Consider the following 24,536-nt stretch of genomic DNA (forward strand, 5'->3'; position numbering starts at 1 on the left):
CAAGAAACAAGTGGACCACCATGTTGCTGAACACTCTGCCAAACATGATATCCTTCATTTCAATGACTACTTCACAGCCTGTGCCATATGGATCCTTCCCACCAACACCAGCTTTTCTGAATTGCGCAGGTGGGAACTTTCCCTGTAATACGCCCTACATTCCTGTAGCGTTCCTGGCCTCAACCTTCATTAGTCACTGTCCTCACCCAACCAGTGCCTTCCCTGTTCTCATTCCAGCACTACACAGCCATCATTCCACCACCACACCCAGTCTTTTTATCTCTCTCCTTTTCCGCTACTTTGCACCCACCTCCCCTCCCCACTGCCCTCAGTCTAACGTACAGCACTTTGCTGTCTGCCATTCCTACCATACTATCCCTAACCCTCCCCTTTCCAGCCTCCTCCTTACCCCTTCCCAATTGCCACTCCTATCATGCACTGCTGCTGCTGCTCGCAGTGTGGTTTCAGTTGCCTGAGACTACAGTTGTGTGTGTGTGTGTGTGTGTGTGTGTGTGTGTGTGTGTGTGTGTGTTTGTTGTTGTTGTTGTTGTTGACAAAGGCCTTAATGGCCAAAAGCTATAATTGTGAGAGTAGTTTTGTTGTGCCTATCTGTGATTCAGTATTTCTTGCTATATGGTGAGTAGCAACTTTCCTTCTCATAATATTGTTGCATTCCATTTGGATTTTCCATTGTTTGATTTCATATTGGACCTACTTTTAGATGAGGTAAAGTGTTTCTAACATGCCACTTTCTTTGGCAAGAGGATGTACCAGATGGTGATGCTTGTGGTGTATGTGTATAGATATTTTGGATGAGTGCTCCTTCCTTGCTGATGGTGGCCTTTGGATGTGTGAGACTCTGCCCTTTAGAAAATTGCAGAGACTCATATCAGTTGTGACAGCTGCATTTTAATTTAATTATGTTCCCCTTAATGTAGGTATCAAGTGTTGTCATTACACCATTGAAATCTATATCTTTTATACATTTACATGATACATTCATTTTTATGAATGACTTCAATGTGTAATCGTCGTGTGATCATATATCATTTTTATATATTATGATAAAGTAGATTAGTCCATCAGTGGAACTCATGTCCTACAGCTGTGGTGTTTTCTTAGGCAGTGCTTTTTATCTTACTTTAACGGACCCCCAGGGTACAATGCTGCTTATACAGTAAAACTTACTGTTACAGTGACAGTTTTTGTGTTTTCCCACTGCTGAGTAATAAGACTGCTTGCATATGTCACTCAGCTGTTGGCAGCAAATACCAAATAAATTTATTTCTGATTTTTCATTCTCACGCATCCCTGCCTTGAGCATAGCTGGCATGTTCTCAATTTTTCTGTTGCACAGAAACTTTTTGAAGTTCTCTATAGGCACCAAAGTCATACCTACATTTTTAGAGAGGAGAATTTGTTTGTTTATCATGATAGTTATAACCGCACAAGTAATACAATATTTTCCACTATCAAGATCATACATATTTGTACAGCATTTTCATTTATTTTAAGTTATGTAATTTTATTTCTTACTTGCTGAGACTACCTTCTTTTTTTAAGTCATTGTACCTTATTTGACTCTTGTATAGGTTTTAGTGGTCAGACTGTCATACATAGTATTCCAAGCACTTAGATGTCATACATCCCCTGAGATGCACTTCTCTGTCTATCTACTTTTCTCTTTATTTTATTCCACATATACCACAAGGAATGAATAATTGGGCATAAATAAGAGATTTGGTGTTTATTACCATGAGTAATTGATTTTGTAGCATGTAGTGCTCCTTTCATTCTGTTTTATACTAGGTTTTAAAGTTCCAAACTTTTATGGACACACTCTGTGTTCATTAGTGTCTGCTAAATTTTCATCAGTGTAGAAAAAAGGAATTTTACTTATTGCAGGAATTGCTTAAAAACATAATTTTATTAAGTCTCACTATAATTTAGCAATAATTTTAGTCTCTTAATAGTAATAACACTATACTGCTTTGTTTCAGTTACAAAGAAGGAATTTGTGTATGAAAGCTGCAGTGAAAGTGATCATGAAGAAGGGAAAGAAAATGAAGTGAAGACAGAAAATGAATCCACACCAAAAAATACCAAAAAAGAGACTCAGAATAATGTTAAAGAGAGCCCAAAGAAAAAGGTTTCACCTCCTCAGAAATCAAAACAGGCAACACTTATGAACTTTTTTAAAAAGAGTTAAGTTTTATAAATATATTTTAATTGGAGCCCTGTGAAACAGTAGTGTAAGATATATGTGTATTTTTAATTGTATTCAAGGAACGTATTTTCAGGTTTTTTGCTATTATTATTAGTGACCCGAGATGTATATGAACATGTTTATTTTGTTATTCTGCATGTATATACATCCTGAAAGAAATTTGTAATGTAATGTGCCTTTCATTGATGGATTGATTATTGAGTTATTTGTGTTCTGAGAGAATTGTACACAAAAACATATGATTATTAAAAACACTACACTTAAAATTTTATAATTGGATGTCATATTTTGGAATGCAGTTACATATTGTCTGCTGCTTTACCAAAGCACATGAAAATAACTCACTTTCAGGGCTTTAAACAAGAACGTGAGTTCATTGTGAGACACTTGTTGTTGTTGTTGTTGTTTTCAGTCCAGAGAATGGTTTGATGCAGCTCCCCTTGCTACTCTATCCTGTGCAAGCTTCATCATCTCCCAATACCTGCTGAAACCTACATCCTTCTGAATCTGCTTAGTGTATTCATCTGTTGGTCTCCCTCTACGAATTTTACCCTTCACGCTTCCCTCCAGTACTAAATTGGTGATCCCTTGATGCCTCAGAACATGTGCTACCAACCGATCTCTTCTTCTGGTCAAGTTGTGCCACAAATTTCTCTTCTCCCCAATTCTATTCGATACCTCCTCATTAGTTATGTGGTCTACCCACCTAATCTTTCAGCGTTCTTCTGTAGCACCACATTTCAAAAGCTTCTATTCTCTTCTTGTCCAAACACACACTACTATCTCAGATTTGTATCTACATCAGTACTCCAAAAGCCACTTGATGGTGTGGGGCGAAGAGTACTTCTGGTATTCTGGTACCACTATCTTACCCCCCCTCTCCCCCCTCCCCCCTCTGTTTCCCCGTTCCACTCACGAATGGCACATGGTGAGAATGAGTGTCAGTAAGCCTCTGTATTAACTCTAAGTTCTTACATTTTCTCATTGTCATCATTTCACGAGATGTATGTGGGAAGAAGTAATATGTTGTCTAACTCTTCCTGGAAAGTAATGTGTCTGAATTTTAATTGTAGACTTCTCCATGATGCACAATGCCTCTTCTGCAGGATCTGCCTCTGGAGTTTGTTAAGCATACCTGTAACATTCTTGCACCATTTAAACGATTATGTGACAAAATGCACCACTCTTCACTGGATCTTCCCTTGTCTTCTGTCAGTCCTAACTGGTAATGGTCCTATATTGATTCAGAATACTCAAGAATTGGTCGAACATTTGCATTGTAAGGCACTTCTTTCATGGATAAGTTATAACTTAAGATTCTTCCTATGAATCTCAGTCTGGCATCTGCTTTTCCTGCTATTTGTTTTATGTGGTCATTCCGCATAGGGTCTCAGGATTGTTACTCCTAAATATTTTATGGTAGATACTGTTTCCAGCAATTTGTCATCAATAGTGTAGTTGTACAATAGTAGATTTTTTTTTCACGTATGTAAGCACAATATGTTACATTTATTTATGTTCAGGGTCAGCTGCCAGAGTCCGCACCATTCATCAGTCCTCTGTAGATTAGTCTGCAAAATGATACTCTCTTCTGGCATTGCTACTTTCTTATACACAACTGCATCTTCTGCAAACAGTATGAAAGATCTTCTGATGCTGTCTACTAGATGATGTACACAAATTGTCAACAGTAATGATCCTATCATACTTCCTTGCAGTACTTTATAACTGTCGATTTAGTTTCATAATGAGCGACATGTTGAGTTCTCTCTGCATGGAAGTCTTGAATCCAGTCACAGATTTGGTCCAAAACTCGGTAAGCTCATATTTTTTCACTAAATAGCATTGCGCGATGGAGTCAAATGCATTCATGAAGTCAAGAAACATTGAATCAAGCTGAGTGCTCTTGTCTATAGTACTATGCATCTCATGGAGGATCAGAGCAAGCTGAGCTTCACGAGATCTGTGTTTGAGAAATCCATGTTGATCTTTGTGGAGAAGATTTTTGTACTCCAGAAACTTCTCAATTCTTGAGCATGTTTCATAATTCTATAACGGATTGATGTAAGTGAAATTGGCCTAGAATTATGTGCATCTGTCCTGTGACTCTTCTTGAAGATGGGTATGAGTGCACATTCCTTTTCCACTAGGTGCCCTTTGGTGCTCCAGTGATCTATGATAAACTGCTGGTAGAAAGGGAGCAAATTCTTTGGCATGGTCTTTGTAGAATCGTACATGTACTGATGCCTTTCCACTACTAAGCAACTGTAGTTGCTTTTCTATTCCACAATCAGTTATTTCAATATCTGCCATTTTGACATTCATACAATGAATGAAAGGAGGGGCCATATTATGATTTTCCACAGTGAAACAATTTCAGAAACCCGAATTCAGTTTTACGAACTTCTCTCTGTTATGTTCCATTTCAGTGCCAATATGGTCACTGAGTGATTGAATAGTTAATTTTGAACAGTTTACCAATTTCATGTAAGACTGGAACCTCTTAGGGACTTAAGTCAGATCGGTTGACAAAATTTTACTTTCAAAGTCGCTGAACGCTTCTCATTTTTCTCCTTACACTCACTGTGCTTCCTTCAGCTTTCATTTGTCAGGTACATTTTGACTTCATTTGAGTCTGTGATGAAGCTCTCTCTTTTATGTAGCAGTTTTGTAACAAGACTATTAAACAACAGTGAATCTTTCCTGTCCTTAAGGAGTTGCTTGGTACATGCTTGTCTGAGACATATTGAATGATGCTTTTGAATTTTTTCCATTTGTGCTCCACATCTTCATCCTCGGTACTGATTATTTGACATTGGGTACTCAGATACTCTGCAATTTGTATCCTGTCACTCTTGCTAAGCAAAAGTTTTTTCACTACCTCCCTTAATGTTCCTTGTTATACCTGTAATGATAGTTGCTCTCACAGCCTTATGATCATTGACATCTTCCTGCGCATTAAGTGTTGGTTGCTAGGAGGTCTAAGATGTTATCTTCTTGAGATGGTTCTCTAAATTATGTGCTCAAAGTAATTTTTGGACAAGACATTCAGAATAATGTCGCACAAATACCTGTCTCTGGCACCAGTTTTGATAGTATGACTCTCACAATCTGTGCCTGGCAATTTGAAGTCATCTATGACAACAGCATGATCAGGAAAGATATTAACAGTATTCTTCAATTTCTCTCTGAATTGCCCTATAACTACAGCTCCTGACTCAGGCTGTCTATTAAAGTTTCCAATTACTATTTTTCACCCACCTTTGATGCTTAGCATCACCCAGATTAATTCACTTTCAGATTCCACGATAACCTTGCTAGATATTATTGAATTCTGTACTGCAAGAAATATATAGTCACCATTGACGACTAACTTATCCCTACGATAAATATGCCAATCTGATCTTAGGATTTTGTTGCTATTCACTTCTGGTTTCCAGCAGTGTTCTGTTCCTAATACTATCTGGGCATTATAAATATCATTAAGTGGTACTAATTGTGGGACCTCTTCTTGGGCGCTCTGAGAGTTTACTCATATTTTAATCTTTTCTATACCCAGTCTGAGAACAAAGATCTTGGGCAGTAGTTTGTCTCTGATTCCAAGGAGGGTTCAACGTAAAAAATCCTCCTGTGCATACCACACAGAATCCAATACCCTAGTTGGCACTTTGCATGTAGTGCACACGTGACCTATTAAGGGGAACTGTACAGTTCTCTACCCAACAGCAGAGGTTGAGAAATTTGCATCTGATACTCTCTCAGAATCGTTTGAGACTGATTTAGATTTTCCACTCTGTTCCAAGCCAGATGACTCTGATCAATTGTAGGTACAATGCTACAAATCGTGAGCTTAGCCTGCACCATGCGTGCAATGCTAGCTGCCTTCACCAAATCAGTATCAATCGAAAAGAACTGAAGATGTCCTCAGAAACCATGCAGCAGGTGTCATTCATGCCTACATGTGCCACTATTTTTAGATGCAGTGTGTTTTGACTTCCAAAATGCATTTCAGAAGTATCTCACCAGTTAACAAAAGTACTATCGTATGAGTATGAAATTATACTTGTGACTGGGCTGAGAATTTCATGGTAGGAAGATTGCAGTGTGTCATCTCGCATCAAGAAAACATTTTATTAACTTAATAATTACACCCTGGATACGAAAAAAAAAAACATGTACTAAAAAACACTGAAGTTACACAAAAGCAAAGAATAAAGATATTTACAGCAGAGTCATGGAGCAGCACATAAACATAGACCTCAACGAATTTTTTTTCTTTTCTTTCAACACTTCCTTGAAAAGAAAAAAAAATCATCCATTGACTGTGACCTTTCGCCGTAGGACCCAGCGGTTTTACAATACTTTGGCATTCTTTGGACGGTCAATCAGCACCCAGGTATTGGTTTTCTTTAGTGATTGAAGTTCTTCACTGATAGCTTGCATCCATTCTTCCTTCTCGTTTGACTGCAATATTTCTGAAAAACAGTTTGGATCTTTGTATTCAAGTGCACCAACTTTTGTTGCCATACAAAATTCACCATTTTCCATCCAGGTTGGTTTTCTTTGTTGTCTTTTATTCTTCTGTTTCTCTTCATTAGAAGATTCAGCAGCTTCTGCTTTTAGAAATTCTGTTAATTCTTTATTTTCATCAGATTCACTCGAATCTTGGCTTTCTCTAGAATCGAGAGTGTCAATTTTTTTTTTAGTTTGACTTCATCCAGAAGTGTACAGCCTAGAAGATTTACATTGGTCTTCTTTAGATGAATTCGGATCATTAAATTCTTCCTGAGGGACTTCAAATTCAACATGATCACTATGTAAATCACAAACAATTTCTGGTTTACATTTCACATCGTGACTCAACACCACTTTTCTTTTAGATGGAATCCAAACTCTAAACCCATCCGTGTCATTAACATATCCAACAAGTCTTCCAAAAACTGCCTTATCATCAAAGTTGGAACGGAATTGTTTGTTAATGTGAACATAGCAGCCTGTGCCAAAATTTCTGAGATGATCAAGTCGTCCTACTGGTCGATTAAACCATAGTTCATAAGGGGTTTTATTTTCAACTGAAGATTTTCCCGTACAATTTATTAGGTAGACTGCTGTGTTACATGCCTCTGGCCACATCCCTTTAGGTAATTTACTCATGTGTGCTCAGGGAAGTGTATTAGGACTGTTGCTGTTCATGTTTCACATTAATGACCAGGGAGACTTTTTGCAGATGACGCAATTAGGTATAGTGAAGTGATTCCTTAAAAAAGGGGGGGGGGGATATTAAGTCACATACTGTAATATTTGTTGGATGTCCCCAAAACAGCTGAAGTGGGTCCCACTGGCTCAGTTTCAGCTTCAATGAAAGACAGCACCTCAAACTTGTTGGCTAGGGGGTTCAGTATAACACCCTAGTCCTCCCTGGTCCCCATCGACACTGAACTGGATGCCTAGATCTGAAATTGAAATGCCACTCGAAATCAAATGGACATGTAATGAAAGATCCTGTACTTTCTACAGAGGGGACAAGATCCACAGGACAGGTTAGACTTAAGGTGCCTTTGGTACTGGTACCAGGGATACATGACTCTCAGGAGCTCTTTCAACACATTGATTTGCAGCAGCTGCCAGTCGCTTGACAATAGTCAGGGTGATCTCCATCTGATTAAGAATGTCAACCAACTCACCCCCTGTACAAGAACAGCAGTCACAGTGGGGCTGCATTTTGGCTGGTACATTGTATTACAGGGCAGTGAACTAATAACTTTAAACTAAGCCTGTTGATTATTTTTTATGTCTGTTAAGCTAAAAAAACCTACTAATTCCCTATTAGAATCAAAGCAAATACACAAAGTGAGATTTTTGTTAAGGCAATGAAAAACTTTTGGTAAAAATTACTAAATTCCTAAAACTCTTTAAGGTTATTTATAGTAATTATCAAAATCAAAAATATACTTAATTAACAATAAATGTAAATAATGTATCCTCCTCTTTAAGGGAGTATATCTGGTAATCCGTATGACTGTACCACAAAAGTGTGGGCATTCATCTGTTTCCTGTCACAGCTACTGACCGTGCCACTGATGTATGGTGGTTTGATATCCGACTGACTGTGCCACTGTATATGGGTGAACAAATCTGTCATGATTGGGTTCTGGAGCACTGCTACGGAATTAATTAGTACATTGTAATTGAACATTTATTTATTGCAATGCACACATAAACTGTAACATTGAGGTAGACACGTGTATTAGTCTGTCCAGGCTGAGAACTAAGTTCCATAAGAAACAGTCAGGTCCAGAAGTAAGCACCATTCCAAGGACTATGTTCATTGCCTAAGTCGCTGCAGTACAGGCTGCGGCAGACCCTATCCTTGTGGGCTGTTTACTTTTAGTGACTGGTTCCAGACTGGTGGCCATTCTCTTCAGACTGCTGCTAAGTGCAAACTCCGGACTGCATAGCTGATGACTAACTCCGGGTGAACTCTGACTGAACTTTGCTGTTGTTAAGTGAAGAACTCGTGTAGATTCACTGGGGTGCGAGTTATAAAGCCATGCGGTTAGATACCACTGGCGATAAAGCACATCCCACTCATTGACTCCCCAAGTGGGGTGATGTCATCATCTTGCCTGACTGGTACACATGATGAATTATGATGAAAGAGTGTGGCCACAACAACAACAACAACAACATGAACATGAAATTCATTGATCATATAGACTCAGTCGTAGGTAAAGCAGGTGGCATGCATCAGTTGATTGGTAGGATGCTCAGAAAATGCAGTCAGCCTTCAAAAAAGATCATTTACAAAACACTTGTGTGACTCATCCTAGAATATTGCTCAAGTTTTTGGAACTCGTAACAAATAGGACTAACGAAGGATATTTATTGGAACTTATGCTGGTTTACATATATGGATAAATGTTTTATTTTTTCTGTCTATTTTTATCCATTCATCCAGCTAAGTAGTTTACGGGAAAGATTAAAATGTGGTATGCCCGCAGCAGTGAGGCCTGTGGAGCTATTGAGAAAAGATGAACAACATCTTTTTTCTTATGTTTGTAAAAACTCTTATTGGATGTTTCATTGGTCTTGTACTGTTGTGTCTTTTCCCATCCATGATAGAGAGAAGACGTGGATTTCTGTTTAATTTACTAATAATGTGAAATTCATTAATTTTTGTAGTACCAAGTCAATTTCATTTACCAGTTCCTTATTTCACCTGATCTATCTATCTGCGTTACTGATATCTGTAATGCTTCAGAGAAGCAATAAATTAAAGCAGAGCAAGATGGATGCTGTAACATTGTCTTCAAAGAAGTGGTGGTAAATAGCTTCAAGGCTTGAAGAACTATCATCTAATGATACAATATTATTTTTCTCTTATACAAAAATTCATAATCCTGACTGTCTGGTGTGTGTGTCGCTGCATGTAAATTAGCCGAGACATGTGCTCCCGAGTGAACTCACTATTGTTGCACCTCTTATGCAGCGCCAGCAAATTTTCATTGTAATTATTATTCTTAAAATTATTAATTGATCAGTAGAGGTATGAATGAATACAAAAAAGGCAGCATGAATGGTCATATTTCTCTCTGACCCACATGTAGTGTGACAGATGCTGAAAAACCTGAACTGGCCGACACTTGAAGATAGACTGTCCCGCTACTTACAAAGCTACAGGACCAGCTTTAAATAAGGGATCTAGTAATATTCTAAACTTAAAAGCTCGCATCGGGATTGTGAGGGCAAGCTTTAAACTAGTTAACAGCATGCACAAAGGCATTCAAGCATACATTTTTTTCTGTACTCCATACGCAACTTGAACTGGGAAAAACTTTAATAAGTGGTACAGTAGGAAACACCTTCTGCCATGTGTTTCACAGTGGTTTACCGAGCACAGATGTAGAAGCAATTGCAGTATTAGCACAACTCGATTTGATCTGGAGGCTCTCAAGATGGAATCCATCTGTCAGTATAAATTGGAACACACGAAGGGGTCGCAGTGACAGTGGTACATGATCTGCCACACAGACAAATGTAGCTTGGGGAAAGTAGTTATAGAAGCCTATACCAAGGGGTTTTGAGATACAGTAAAAATATGCACTTTTTTGAGTATGGAAATGAGATAATGCTGGAGAAATACGAGGGGTGTTTGAAAAGTCCGTTCAAAAATAAAAACTACTTATGTGTTTGGGATAAGCCTTTTTTTATTTTTCGACAGTCTCCTTTTAGATTTATACACTTCGTTCAATGCTGTTCTAATTTGTTTATCTCTTCCGAATAATAGAAATTGTCCAAGTCCACAAAATAGCTATTAGTTGCTGCAGTCACCTCCTCGTTTGAATAAAATCTTTGTCCCGCCAGCCATTTCTTCAAATTTGGGAACAAATTGTAGTCTGAGGGAGCCAATTCTGGAGAATAGGGGGAATGTGAAACAAGTTGGAATCCTATTTCTATTAATTTTGCGACCACAACTGCAGAAGTTTGTGCTGCTGCATTGTCGTGATGGAAAAGTACTTTTTTGTGGTCCAATTGCTGGTGTTTTCCTTGCAGCTCAATTCCAAATGGTCCAATAACAATGAATAATATTCACCTGTAATAGTTTTACCCTTTTCCAGATAGTCAATGAGAATTATCCCTTGCGAATCCCAAAAGACAGTTGCCACAATCTTTCTGGCCGAAGAAATGGTGCCGGCCAGTGTGGCCGTGCGGTTCTAAGCGCTTCAGTTTGGAACCGCGTGACCGCTACGGTCGCAGGTTCGAATCCTGCCTCGGGCATGGATGTGTGTGATGTCCTTAGGTTAGTTAGGTTTAAGTAGTTCTAAGTTCTAGGGGACTGATGACCTCAGATGTTAAGTCCCATAGTGCTCAGAGACATTTTTGAAGAAATGGTCTTCACCTTTTTTGGTGCAGATTCTCCCTTGGTAACCCATTGTTTAGATTGTTCTTTGGTCTCAGGAGTATAGTAATGTATCCATGTTTCATCCACAGTGACGAAACGACACTTAGTCCTGAAAATTCTTCTTGAACAGCTGCAACCATCCTTGCAACGCTTCACACGATTCCGGTTTTGGTCAAGTGTGAGCAATCGTGGAACCCATCTTGCGGATAGCTTTCTCATGTCCAAATGTTTATGCAAAGTATTATGTACCTGTTCATTCAAGATGCCCACAGCACAATCATTTTCACGCACCTTAACTCTTTTGTAATCCATCATCATATCATGGATTTTATCACTGATTTCTGGAGTCGCAATCTCCACAGGGTGTGCGCATTAGTGTCAAGTTTCAGGCTACACTTAACCAACTTATATTCAAAGCCTCCTCGTCCACCCAGCCCCCACCGCCCCCGCACTCCCCACCAGGGAATCACTGGTAATTGATCAAGGTCACCCAGGAGAACCCCAACCCCCCACCCTCTCATCCCCCTCCGATCCCGTGGAGCAATGAGAATCAAGCACCCCTTCCCATCTTCATCTTTTATATCTGGGACACATAAGTGGGAGGAGTTAACTCAGGAGCTGAGAAATATAGGAAGGATATCAGGTTGTGTCTTTTTGTTAATAACAAATTATGTTGTCATGTCACTCGAGGTCTATTTGTCAATTTACTATTTTGTCATTTAAGGCACCAACAGAGACCACACCCAGGCAGGTATGTAACAACTCTCATTGTACCCCAGTTTTATCCAATTACAAGAGCCCCATCCCACTGTTCCCAACTTTGTGTTGACGTCATGATGCTCTCAGCCAGTCACAATGCAGCACATACCTAATCTGTTTATCATTGCTGAGACAGCACTACCTTACCTTACTAGTGTGTGTGACACATCATAATCTATGTGTTAAAAACAAACACATTGATTGTGTGTGTGTGTGTGTGTGTGTGTGTGTGTGTGTGTGTGTGAGAGAGAGAGAGGGGGGGGGGGAGGGGGGGAGCAGTATCTGCCACCCCAGTAAAAAGTATGCTGCCTGTTGTGTTAGATCCATCCCTCTATTACTGATATATGGTGTATAGCCATGAAAACTGCTCCAACCCAGCAGTGGCCAAGAAAGTTGCATTATTATAGGTGTAATCCTCTCCAACCTGGTTGCTGGCACAAAAGGCCAAGGGATCTCCCCCCCACCCACCCACCCCCCCTCCGCCGTAGTAATAATGGCAAGCAGATCCTGACATATCAGAATAAATATCAGAGACTGCTACAAATACACACCTAGATTATGAGGAACTCCACCCCCACCCCCTCCCCCATATTTGCTGGATAATGCAGGTCAAATGAACCAAGTGAAGTGTTGGTAGGACATGGAACTTCTTGAGTCGCAGTGGTCGCTACTGAATCCTTGGCCGTGGTTGAGCAATCTCAACATATCTGCCCAACACTGCGCCAGACCATTGCTCCAGGAATGGTAAAGAAATTTAAATTATTTAAACAATGTGTGTGTGAAATTGTCTCCAACATGGCCAACCTGGTGACTGGCACAAAAGGCACTGCTAGGAAATCTGGCGTCCTGCCACAGTAAACCAGCTATAATTGCTGAATCTACGCATTCACCAGTGGAAATATGTGGATGCCTTTGCAGATAAGTGTTTCTAACAGTTAAGTGCCAAGCACTCCCTTCCATTTTCTCCTGTCTCTCTGGACCAATTAGAATGAATCTTACAAAACTAGTAATTATGAATGGGCAGTGTCGGTGTCAGTCAGCAAGAGTTCCCATGTGAAATGGAGACATGCAACACAATATAAACTATTGCATAATTATTATTGTGTGTGTGTGTGTGTGTGTGTGTGTGTGTGTGTGTGTGCTAGAAGACGTAAAAAAAATTCAGGTAGGATAGCCACCATCCTTCAGTGACCATCCCATTGGTAAGTATGGTTTGGAGTTTTCTTCAAACATGGACATGACTAGTGCAAATGCTATATTCACCACCCCTACACATGAACCATACAGCATGTATCAGGAAAAATTTAGCGACGAAATACAGTTCTGCGAGAACACTGACTGTGGATGAGATCTGCCAGAGCTCCCAGACAAAACGGACAGATACGTAACTCTCACAATATTTGTCTGTACAATCACTACAAGATGCTTCAATATAGAGGGAGTCTATATACATATCTCTGCCATCCAAATGAGACTAAGCAGTGGTCCCAGTAGTCATTGACTCAAAGAGTGATAAAATGTAGTGGTAGAGAGCAGTAGTTATCGTGTGCTGTCTATCGATAAGCATTTTCGGACAACGTGCCGAATGTCTTTCTGCAGGAGACTCCAACACCACTGACACAACAGGGGACCAAGGGAACCAGTGGTGTTGACTGGTGGAGCTAACCCTGTGAATACTGGTCAAATGTGAACCATGGGAAATCATCCTGTGCATTAGAAAATCCTTGACCTACTTGACCGTCTAGTTAATGGTCCACAATTCCATCTCCCACTGCTCATGAATCTCCATCACACTGTCCAGAGGCCAGTCAATGACCAGTAAAATGAAGGATAATCTGAACAGTGGCCAGCCCATGCGCGGCCGGCATCAGGAAGCCAGCACTTGATAATAAAGAGAAGCCAGCACTTGATAATAAAGAATGTGTGTGTGTGTGTGTGTGTGTGTGTGTGTGTGTGTGTGTGTGTGTGTCTGTCTGTCTGTCTGTCTCAAAAACGTTCTGCAGCCAGTGGAAGATGTATGAATTAAAACATTCTAAAAAGTTCATTTATTGTACATCCGTATAAATACTGAGAATAAACCCAGTAATGACATTCTGCGCACGGTAGCACACTTTACCTGCACTGTGAGAAGTTAATATGATGTCAGTTGCAATAAGAAAAAAATTATTCTGAGACAAATGTGCAGTAACTTGTATGGTGTTTATCATTGTTACGGAACCACTAATTATGCGTTTTGGATGCATACGCAGTGGTAAATTAAGATCGATGTATCGCAAGACAGACTTACACACTGCTTCCCATGAAGATGAAAAATGAGTTATGATCAACCCATTTGTTTTATAAGGTCTGATACATTTTCTAGGAAATGTATCACACAGAATAAGTACACTGTTAAATAAGAAATATGGCTGTAAAGTTGCTTTCTCTTTAAGCAATAGCCCACAACAAAAATTATTCTATTCTACTGGAACACAAGAGGGTTGTTTCACAACTCTGGTGTTTATAAAATTACATGTAATGACTGCCCTGAACTATTGCACAGGTCAGACAGGGAGATTGTTTAAAGTAAGATATAAAGAGCATCTACTAAGTAAAAGTGTGTGAACTATATACATTTCCACTTTTGCTGAACATATGCTGGCTGCTTCTTCAACATGCACCACAGAGACCAGAAGACAACTTTTTCATAGAGAAAGTAAAGCTTACAGGCTTGACATACTAGGAGAATTAAGAGATTTCTAAACATTTTGCTCAAAAGGATGGATCCATTTTAAATGAACAGGTGCAACCGAGATACGGTTTCAGCCACCTACTTTTGTTCAAGAAGCAGAGAAATTGCTTGATCTTCCATATGACTACAGGTTATGACATTTTCCTCACCTGTTAATGCTAGTGGTACTTGTGTTTCTTCTTTTTTATGATGTAACTTGTATTTCTAGAGGTTTCACATTCATAGTTTTCCAGATATGTTGTATTTAAGAATTACATATGTTTCACCATCTTCTCTCCCCCCCCCCCTTTCTTTCCCTCCCCCTACCTCCTCCATTCCTCTCCCCTTTCACCATCTCTCCCCTCCCCCCTTCCCCACCCTGGTTCCTTTTTCTGTTGTTTCTGTTTGCACTGTTCACAGTTTTACGTCACTTGTTTTACCACAGTGACCTTTTTTAGATGTTAACTTTTTATTTGTTGCCATTTTATTGATTTTAAATACGTACAAAGCTAAATATGATCTGGTTTTTAATGTCATGATTTTAATTTTAATCTTTGAAGTAAGTTTGGCATGATAAAGTTTCATTCACTGTCGCACACACTCCTTGCACATACTATTAATGCCCTCTCTTGCCAGAAGCTTTCATTAGTGCAAGCACTGCATATGTGACACTAGTGCACTAGCTGTATGTGGTGTGGAAATACCGTCTATATGTGCTTGTGAAGAAGATGTATAACGTTGAAATTATGGTAAAGGGGTTTTAAAAAACCTTCCAATTTGTAACTGATTGGCTGCTTAGTATTTCTACGAGAAGATCTCATTCTACAATTGCTGCTCCAGCCACGTACAAAATTTTAAAATCCATTTTATTTGTTCACAACACACCGCAAAAATTCTAAAAATGTTATGCATGTGATAGAAAGCTATTGATCACGGGCTAATCATAGGTATTTATTTACAACACCATACTCATATTAGCTCTGTATGGTGGAACTGTAACATATCTGGGAGAGTTATGTTTCTGCCAGCCATAGCTGTGAGTTCATAATAAAGCATGTTTCCCAGTCTTGGTTCTATAGGAAGTAAAGGGGAAGATGAAAAGTTTTAAGTCACTTACCACTATTTTTGTGTAATCAGTTTCCACGTTAAAATTATGGACATAAATTGCATCATTTTATAAACCATTAAAATTTACTTATTGTCTTTTTTCAAGTAGAGTTTCGAGGTATGGTAAGACCAAGTCTTTAAATATGTCTGCTTGTGTCTGTATATGTGTGGATGGATATGTGTGTTTGTGCGAGTGTATACCCGTCCTTTTTTCCCCCTAAGGTAAGTCTTTCCGCTCCCGGGACTGGAATGACTCCTTACCCTCTCCCTTAAAACCCACATCCTTCCGTCTTTCCCTCTCCTTCCCTCTTTCCTGATGAGGCAACAGTTTGTTGCGAAAGCTTGAATTTTGTGTGTATGTTTGTGTTCGTTTGTGTGTCTGTCGACCTGCCAGCACTTTCATTTGGTAAGTCACATCATCTTTGTTTTTAGGTATATATATATATATATATATATATATATATATATATATATATATATATATATATATATATATATATATATATATATATATGATGAGGATCACCCTGTGGCTAAACATGCCGTGGTGCACGGCCAGCACATCTTGGCACAGTGTTACACCGTCCGGGTTATCTGGATACTTCCCGCTAACACCAACCTGTCTGAACTCCGGAGATGGGAACTTGCCCTTCAGCATATCCTCTCTTCTCGCTATCCGCCAGGCCTCAATCTCCGCTAATTTCTAATTTCAATCTGCCGCGGCTCATACCTCACCTGTCTTTCAACATCATCTTTGCCTCTGTACTTCCGTCGCGACTGACATCTCTGCCCCAACTCTTTGCCTTTACAAATGTCTGCTTGTGTCTGTGTATATGCGGATGGATATGTGTGTGTGTGCGAGTGTATACCTGTCCTTTTTTCCCCCTAAGGTAAGTCTTTCCGCTCCCGGGATTGGAATGACTCCTTACCCTCTCCCTTAAAACCCATATCCTTTTGTCTTTCCTTCTCCTTCCCTCTTTCCTGACGAGGCAACCATTGGTTGCGAAAGCTAGATTTTTGTGTGTATGTTTGTGTTTGTTTGTGTGTCTATCGACCTGCCAGCGCTTTTGTTTGGTAAGTCTCATCATCTTTCTTTTTAAATATATATATATATATATATATATATATATATATATATATATAAATATAATAGAGGGAAACGTTCCACGTGGGAAAAATATATTTAAAAAGAAAGATGATGAGACTTACCAAACAAAAGCACTGGCAGGTCGATAGACACACAGACAAACACAAACATACACACAAAATCTAGCTTTCGCAACCAATGGTTGCCTCGTCAGGAAAGAGGGAAGGAGAGGGAAAGACAAAAGGATTTGGGTTTTAAGGGAGAGGGTAAGGAGTCATTCCAATCCCGGGAGCGGAAAGACTTACCTTAGGGGGAAAAAAGGAGGGAAAAAAGGACAGGTATACACTCGCACACACACACATATCCATCCTCATATACACAGACACAAGCAGACATTTGCGGATGGATATGTGTGTGTGTGCGAGTGTATACCTGTCCTTTTTTCCCTCCTTTTTTCCCCCTAAGGTAAGTCTTTCCGCTCCCGGGATTGGAATGACTCCTTACCCTCTCCCTTAAAACCCAAATCCTTTTGTCTTTCCCTCTCCTTCCCTCTTTCCTGACGAGGCAACCATTGGTTGCGAAAGCTAGATTTTGTGTGTATGTTTGTGTTTGTCTGTGTGTCTATCGACCTGCCAGCGCTTTTGTTTGGTAAGTCTCATCATCTTTCTTTTTAAATATATATATATATATATATATATATATATATATATATATATATATATATATATATATATATATATATATATATATATATATATATGTGATGTGACTTACCAAATGAAAGTGCTGGCAGGTCGACAGACACACAAATGAACACAAACATACACACAAAATTCAAGCTTTCGCAACAAACTGTTGCCTCATCAGGAAAGAGGGAAGGAGAGGGAAAGACGAAAGGATGTGGGTTTTAAGGGAGAGGGTAAGGAGTCATTCCAGTCCCGGGAGCGGAAAGACTTACCTTAGGGGGAAAAAAGGAAGGGTATACACTCGCACACACACACATATCCATCCACACATATATATATATATATATGTGTGGTTATAATAGAAGGAAACATTCCACGTAGGAAAAATATACCTAAAAACAAATATGATGTGACACTCTTGGTGGAGTCCTTCATGAAATCCTCCCCACTCCACCAAGAGTGTCTTTCCGCCGTCCACCTAACCTTCGTAACCTCTTAGTTCGTCCCTATGAAATCCCCAAACCACCTTCCCTACCCTCTGGCTCCTACCCTTGTAACCGACCCCGGTGTAAAACCTGTCCCATGCACCCTCCCACCACCACCTACTCCAGTCCTGTAACCCGGAAGGTGTACACAATCAAAGGCAGAGCCACGTGTGAAAGCACCCACGTGATCTACCAACTGACCTGCCTACACTGTGATGCATTCTATGTGGGAATGACCAGCAACAAACTGTCCATTCGCATGAATGGACACAGGCAGACAGTGTTTGTTGGTAATGAGGATCACCCTGTGGCTAAACATGCCTTGGTGCACGGCCAGCACATCTTGGCGCAGTGTTACACCGTCCGGGTTATCTGGATACTTCCCACCAACACCAACCTATCCGAACTCCGGAGATGGGAACTTGCTCTTCAATATATCCTCTCTTCCTGTTATCCACCAGGCCTCAATCTTCGCTAATTTCAAGTTGCCGCCACTCATACCTCACCTGTCATTCAACAACATCTTTGCCTCTGCACTTCTGCCTCGACTGACATCTCCGCCGAAACACTTTGTCTTTAAATATGTCTGCTTGTGTCTGTATATGTGTGGATGGATATGTGTGTGTGTGCGAGTGTATACCCGTCCCTTTTTCCCCCTAAGGTAAGTCTTTCTGCTCAGGTGATGTGACTTACCAAAAGAAAGTGCTGGCAGGTCAATAGACACACAAACATACACACAAAATTCTAGCTTTCGCAACCAACGGCTGCTTCGTCAGGAAAGAGGGAAGGAGAGGGAAAAACGAAAGGATGTGGGTTTTAAGGGAGAAGGTAAGGAGTCATTCCAATCCCGGGAGCGGAAAGACTTACCTTAGGGGGAAAAAAGGACGGGTATACACTCGCACACATCCATCCACACATTTACAGACACAAGCAGACATATTCAAAGGCCAGTATTCTGGCATATATGAATGCGAAAAGTACAATGGCATCTCCTGTAACATACACAAAATATTGTGAAGTGAATATTCACCCTGCTTGTGACATGAGGTGTACTAGTAAGGGAAGAAAAGCAGCCCAGATATTCAATGCTATGATTGATCTCTCACTGCCGCCTGTCCAATGTGAGAGTTGTTATAAATGTTTGCATAATGCCCTAATAGAAGTCAGCCAGTGAGTCTTCTCTGCAGAGGGAAGCAAAAGAAACTGTAGATATTTGTCAGTTTACTGATACTGTTGCTTCATAGAATGGTTTGTGGCAGAAGAGAGGTCACACATCTCTGAGTAGATTTATCACAGGTACCCTGTAGATACAACCAAGGTGCTGGATGATGAACTTCTGACAAGACAGGGCTAAGGTTGTGCAAATATGGTAAATGTATTCAAATTTGACAAAAACTTTGAAGGTTTCGGTGGTAGTATAGAAATCAGCCGGACAGTTTATTTTTAAGAGGTCAGTTGCTAGATGTGGTGTGCGATACACGCAGTACCTAGGTCATGGTGGCTCTGAAGGCTTTACTAGTGTTGCGATTGCTAAATCATTTGGTGAAACTGAAATTTAAAAAAGAAAAAGCAAGAATTGAATGTATAGGACACGTGCTGAAGAGAAAGGAGGCACGATTCAGGAAACTGTGCAAGGACATTACAGGAAGAAAAACTCTGATGGAAAAGCAATTAATGGACAAGGCAGATTCTCCAAAACATACAGAAAACCTTACAGAATATTATGGTCTAGCTATCAGGAGAAAAAGGAAATACCTTATGATGCAAGTACAATAGGTGTGGAGCAAATGGACCAAAACATACACATGCACACTCCATGCCAGAAACTGTTACGGTAGAACTAAAGTCAATACATAGATATCCTTCACATTCTAAATTCCTGCAAAAATGTTTACATGGCAAAAGGCAGACTCCAAATGAAATTTTCAATAGTTGAATTTGGGAGCACTTCCCAAAAACCATTTTTGTTGGCATGTCAGCTTTTCAGATTGGTATGATGAATGACATACAGAAGTATGGAGTAAAAAGCAAACTGAAAACCATTAGCAGACTAGGTATCAAAACTGGGGACAACATGAAAAATGGGCTTCTACAAGTGAACAGGCAATTGTTGCTGAAGCTGAAAAAGCTACTGAATGCATGACAAAGGAAGCCAGAATAACAAAGAAAAAACTAAAGAAAATGGAAAAACACACTCAAAATCACCAAAATAGTGGAACAGGTATGTTTTGATAGGTTACCAGTGAGAAGAAAATGACATGGAAAGCTTTAGTTTCAGTTTCCTCTAATCAGTATTCTTGCATACTTAGGTATTATTATCCTCATCCATTATTAAAGATACAAAAACAAAATTTTGCATGAATAATAATACAGTGTTTGCATACACAGTGAACAAGATTATTCAAGACTGTATTAAAGTTTTAAGCTGGAGCATGTCATGCATTCTTAAATTATCAGGAGAAATAATTGACATCTAATAAACAATTTTTTAAAATACGCAAAATAAGAAATTAGTAAATTGTCCTGTGTTATTCTTTTAACAAGTTAATAATTAAAGAACAAAATTTGTTTTGACCTTTTATTTTGAATAGTGTAGAAGTACAGCGTACCTAAAATAAAAATTAGACCTAATTCAGTATGGAAAATAGAAATCAGTTTTCTCTCCATTGTGAATTCCATAATATCTAAATTTTTGTCACTTAGAGGTTACAATATACTAATTATTTTGTTAAAAGTTTCATTTCAACATCTATTAAAGCTTTCGTGTTTGTATATTTCAAAATATTAATAAAAAGTGCAGACCACGACATCCAGATCCCCTTAAAGCATCAACTACAACAATCCTGATGATACTTGGAGAGGACATCGTCCCTTGGACTTAAGCAGTACGTAGCCTGCGAAGAGATGCGGTCATCGGCAGGTGGCCCCACTGCTTGCAGCATCATACGGCTGTTGGAGTGATGAAGGCAGCAACTCGCAAGGTCACTGACCACAGCAGTGGGCAGCAGCTCTCGTTGTGGACTAGAGACACCCTGGCAGCACAGGATTGGGGCCTAGAATGACATCTTCAACTTTGACGCAGTGTCTACCTACAAGAGCAGAGGCAGGCAATAAGGACCTTGCCTGCACAAGTGACAGTGGCTGTGCAGCTGCACTGCCCTGGACTTGAACTGTAGGCCATCAGGTGGCCAGCTGCTTGGAAGATGCTACATCCACTGCATTGGTACATCACAAGCAACAGTGCCAGAGTCCGGAGGTGGGGACTGGTTGATCCACATAAGTTCGTATACCATCATTGGTCCTCTCCCCTGAGCAGGTGTCTGGCAGATTGCAGTATCTGACTAGAAATGATGAGTATTTATGTGGGCTTGGCCTGTCCTTGGTCTGCTAATACATCAGTTTCTGTATGGAAGCCATAACAGAACCAAGGCGTGGATGTGAAGCAATCACATCACCCATGCTGACTTTTGCTGCATCAGTGCTATTACGCCTCTGGTCCCTCTGCTTTACCACAGCAAGTGGTAACTGGTTTGACACCTTGGAAACAATACTTGTCATATTAGCAGGTAGCCCTTGATGTAACTTCTTCTGGCCAGCCTGAAATTACCCATTTCCATGACCTCGTGCATTAGACATGGGTGGTGTCTCAATTCTACGCATGTGCACTCAAGACACTATTTGTGGTGCAACACGCTTGCTACCAACCTTCAAAAGCTCTGGCCCACCAGATCCAGCTCATGGCAAATTTGCAAAGTCACGATACATAGTCTGCAAGTTTACAGTAATATATAACACATTGAATTTCCTCTTTTACACTAGCTCAGGTTAAACTAAAATGTGTATTGGCTGTTTCTTAATGCAAACAATATGTCCTGTGTTTAGTCCACTGAACTTCCTTTGCTTCACTACAGTACACGATTCCACTGCACGATCACTTACAGACTAGTGCAATAACACCATCAGATTATTTTCCTTGTGAAATTCCTCAGCAATCATTTAACAGTGAGTAAGTCAGCTCATTTCTTTCTGATGCTTAGCATATCTCCTTGTTTATCAGGTGGCTTCTTATCAGATTCTTACTTAAAAACCATTACTTGCTACAAGTAACACAATCCACTGGTAACTGGTGCACCTTGAGTTTACAGGGGCGTGCAGTTTTCCGCCTGAGTTAGATGCAGGTTATACAAAGCAAAACTAAAACACAACATTGCCAGAAACTGAAATATTCAAGGTCATGACACTGTTATTTCATTGTTTATCACATTATTGCCATGCAAGTGGAACATTTGCTCAGTAGTAATTTGTCCCTTTTTTGAAGCTGTAAGCTCATCCATTGAATGAAGGATGTCTGGTTTTAGGGTGGCATTTAAATAGGTCAGGTACAGGGTTGGCAACACATCTAATGGCTTTTTTGGCCAATAGAATGAAGGTTGTGTCAGATTAATTATGGTGTTACAGTGATGGTAGCTGGGAGACAGTGTGGCATTCCCGCTCTATCACAAGTGTTACCATTGACTAAAATTCAACATTTTTTAATTCCAACCTCATTATTTCCTTGCGCCATCCTTGTTTGTAACAATCAACTATCAGTACCTTGGGAGCAAGTACAGAGTAAACCCAATGCATACCCACCCTCTCAAAGTGTGAGTGGCATCCGACTGGCATCCTACCACTTCCACTTTACACAGGAATAGCTGCTTTTCACGTATTTGGGTGCTGGTTTGAACCATCCTGGCTGGGCATATCATAATCCTCTCTCTTTGGTGCAAATGGAGCTCATCCATTGGCTTCAATGTAAAGGTATCCCAAATATTGCTCCTTTCACAGCTTCGAGATGCAGTTTGATGATTATCTCTTCCAATCTTTGTATTTCATTTCTTACCTCCCATATGTTGCTGTTAGCCTTAGTGTCCACCTTGACTGATTAACATAATGCCCTGCTGCCTTGAAAACAGCACTCAAGCTTGGAGTTATTAGATCTGTAGTGCATCCACCACTTCTCCCCAGAAGAGATGCTGTATCATAAGAATTATCAAACCCATCCTGGACATTCTCATTGGTAAAAGAAATTTGCATCATTTTCCCTCCCGGTCTTCCAATTATGGTTGTACACAATTAATTACCACTCAAGCATTGTATTGCGATAGCATCCTCCGGTTCACTTACAAACAAACTAACTATCACAGAGCTTAATAACAATGCAACACAATCCCTAAATTTTAAAAATTCCACTACGGTAAGGCAATGAGACAAATATCACATAATCTTCCATGAAACCATTTATATATCTGGCACAATTTGATGCATACTGATGTGTCATGTGCGTGAGACACGCATTCTGCTTGTCATTTCTCACTTCCTTAATTTTTTCTTCATTTTAATTTTCTTGCAGGTATGACACTTCCACCTGCAGTGCTGTGCCCAAGAGTATCCTTAAAAGGTTTAATGCACTCTACATGAACAATGGAAATTTCTGTCAGTAACTGTAACTTCACATTCATGTGTGATGTGGTTTGTGTGACCTTATCTCGCCAGTGATACTGCCTAAGGAATCTTCTTGCTTTGCATATGGGTGTGTAGGGGCTCCTCAGCATAACCCATTGACCCATTTTATACACAGGTACCCTAACATCACATCATCCCTGATGCTCAAGCAGTTTTGTATTTGGTTTCTTTGCCTGTTTCCATGCACCCCGCAACACTTCCACAAATTACTTCATTGACTCCTTATTTTTTTCCCAACTTTAGACTTCCTCACATCAAAAGGCAATGGCAGCTTTCTACCATATACCACCATGTACAGCAAGAGGCCAATGCTGTCAGGCTCTTTAGAATCGTATGCAGCTATGGTGTATGGCAGGTCACATTTGTCATGATGGCTGTTCACATAATAACTTAACAGTTTACCGATAGTACAAGGGACACACCCCAGTCATCCATTTGATTGCAGGTGGAAGGGACTAGCCCTTAGCTTTCAAATTTGCAGTAGATGGCACAGCTGTTAATCACCTTAGACATGAAGTTGGTGCCTGATCTGTAATTATTTGGCAGAAATGACAAATTTTAATAACTACTTGTTTATTATTGCCTGTGCCACTGTACTCACTTGTTTATTTGGAGTTACAACCATCGCAACATAATATGAAAAGTGGTCTGCGAGGGTTAACACTTAGTGGTTACCAGGTGGTGTTAGGTTAAATGGATCCAAATTCCGTTCCTACCATTTTCTATGGCTTGCCTGTCTCTGGTAATCTTTGATGACTTGCTGAACATAGTATGCAACCGCTCACATACTGGACAAAGTCCGGCCTCCTTGTCTTCCACCACTATTATTCAGCTATTTGATGATCAGTTCTCGTTTGTCTTCTGTAACTTGCTAATACTTGACAGTGTGCTTCTACATTTATGCCTATTCTCTGTGAACCACTGTGAAGTGCATAGCAGACGATATGTCCTGTTGTACCACTTATTAGGGTCTTTTTACCCATTCGATTCACGTATGGTCTGTGGGAAGAATAATTGTTTAAATGCCTCTGTGATTGCTGAAATTAATTTAATCTGAGGTTACTATTA

The 24,536-nt window shown here is 39.9% G+C and overlaps 1 protein-coding gene across 1 annotated transcript in view; it reads left to right on the forward strand.

Annotated features, from left to right (window-relative positions):
* The window catches only part of LOC126161751 (DNA polymerase delta subunit 3-like), a 44,846-nt gene extending 42,354 nt beyond the window's left edge, over nucleotides 1-2,492 (forward strand). Inside the window, exon 8 of the mRNA XM_049917801.1 lies at nucleotides 2,001-2,492. Coding sequence (XP_049773758.1) covers nucleotides 2,001-2,209 — 209 coding nt within the window. The 3' untranslated portion in view covers nucleotides 2,210-2,492. The remainder of the gene's footprint in view (nucleotides 1-2,000) is intronic.
* Nucleotides 2,493-24,536: the final 22,044 nt, after the last annotated feature.

This window comes from Schistocerca cancellata, chromosome 2 (genome assembly GCF_023864275.1).
Source record: "Schistocerca cancellata isolate TAMUIC-IGC-003103 chromosome 2, iqSchCanc2.1, whole genome shotgun sequence".
Classification (NCBI taxonomy): Eukaryota; Metazoa; Arthropoda; class Insecta; order Orthoptera; family Acrididae; genus Schistocerca; species Schistocerca cancellata.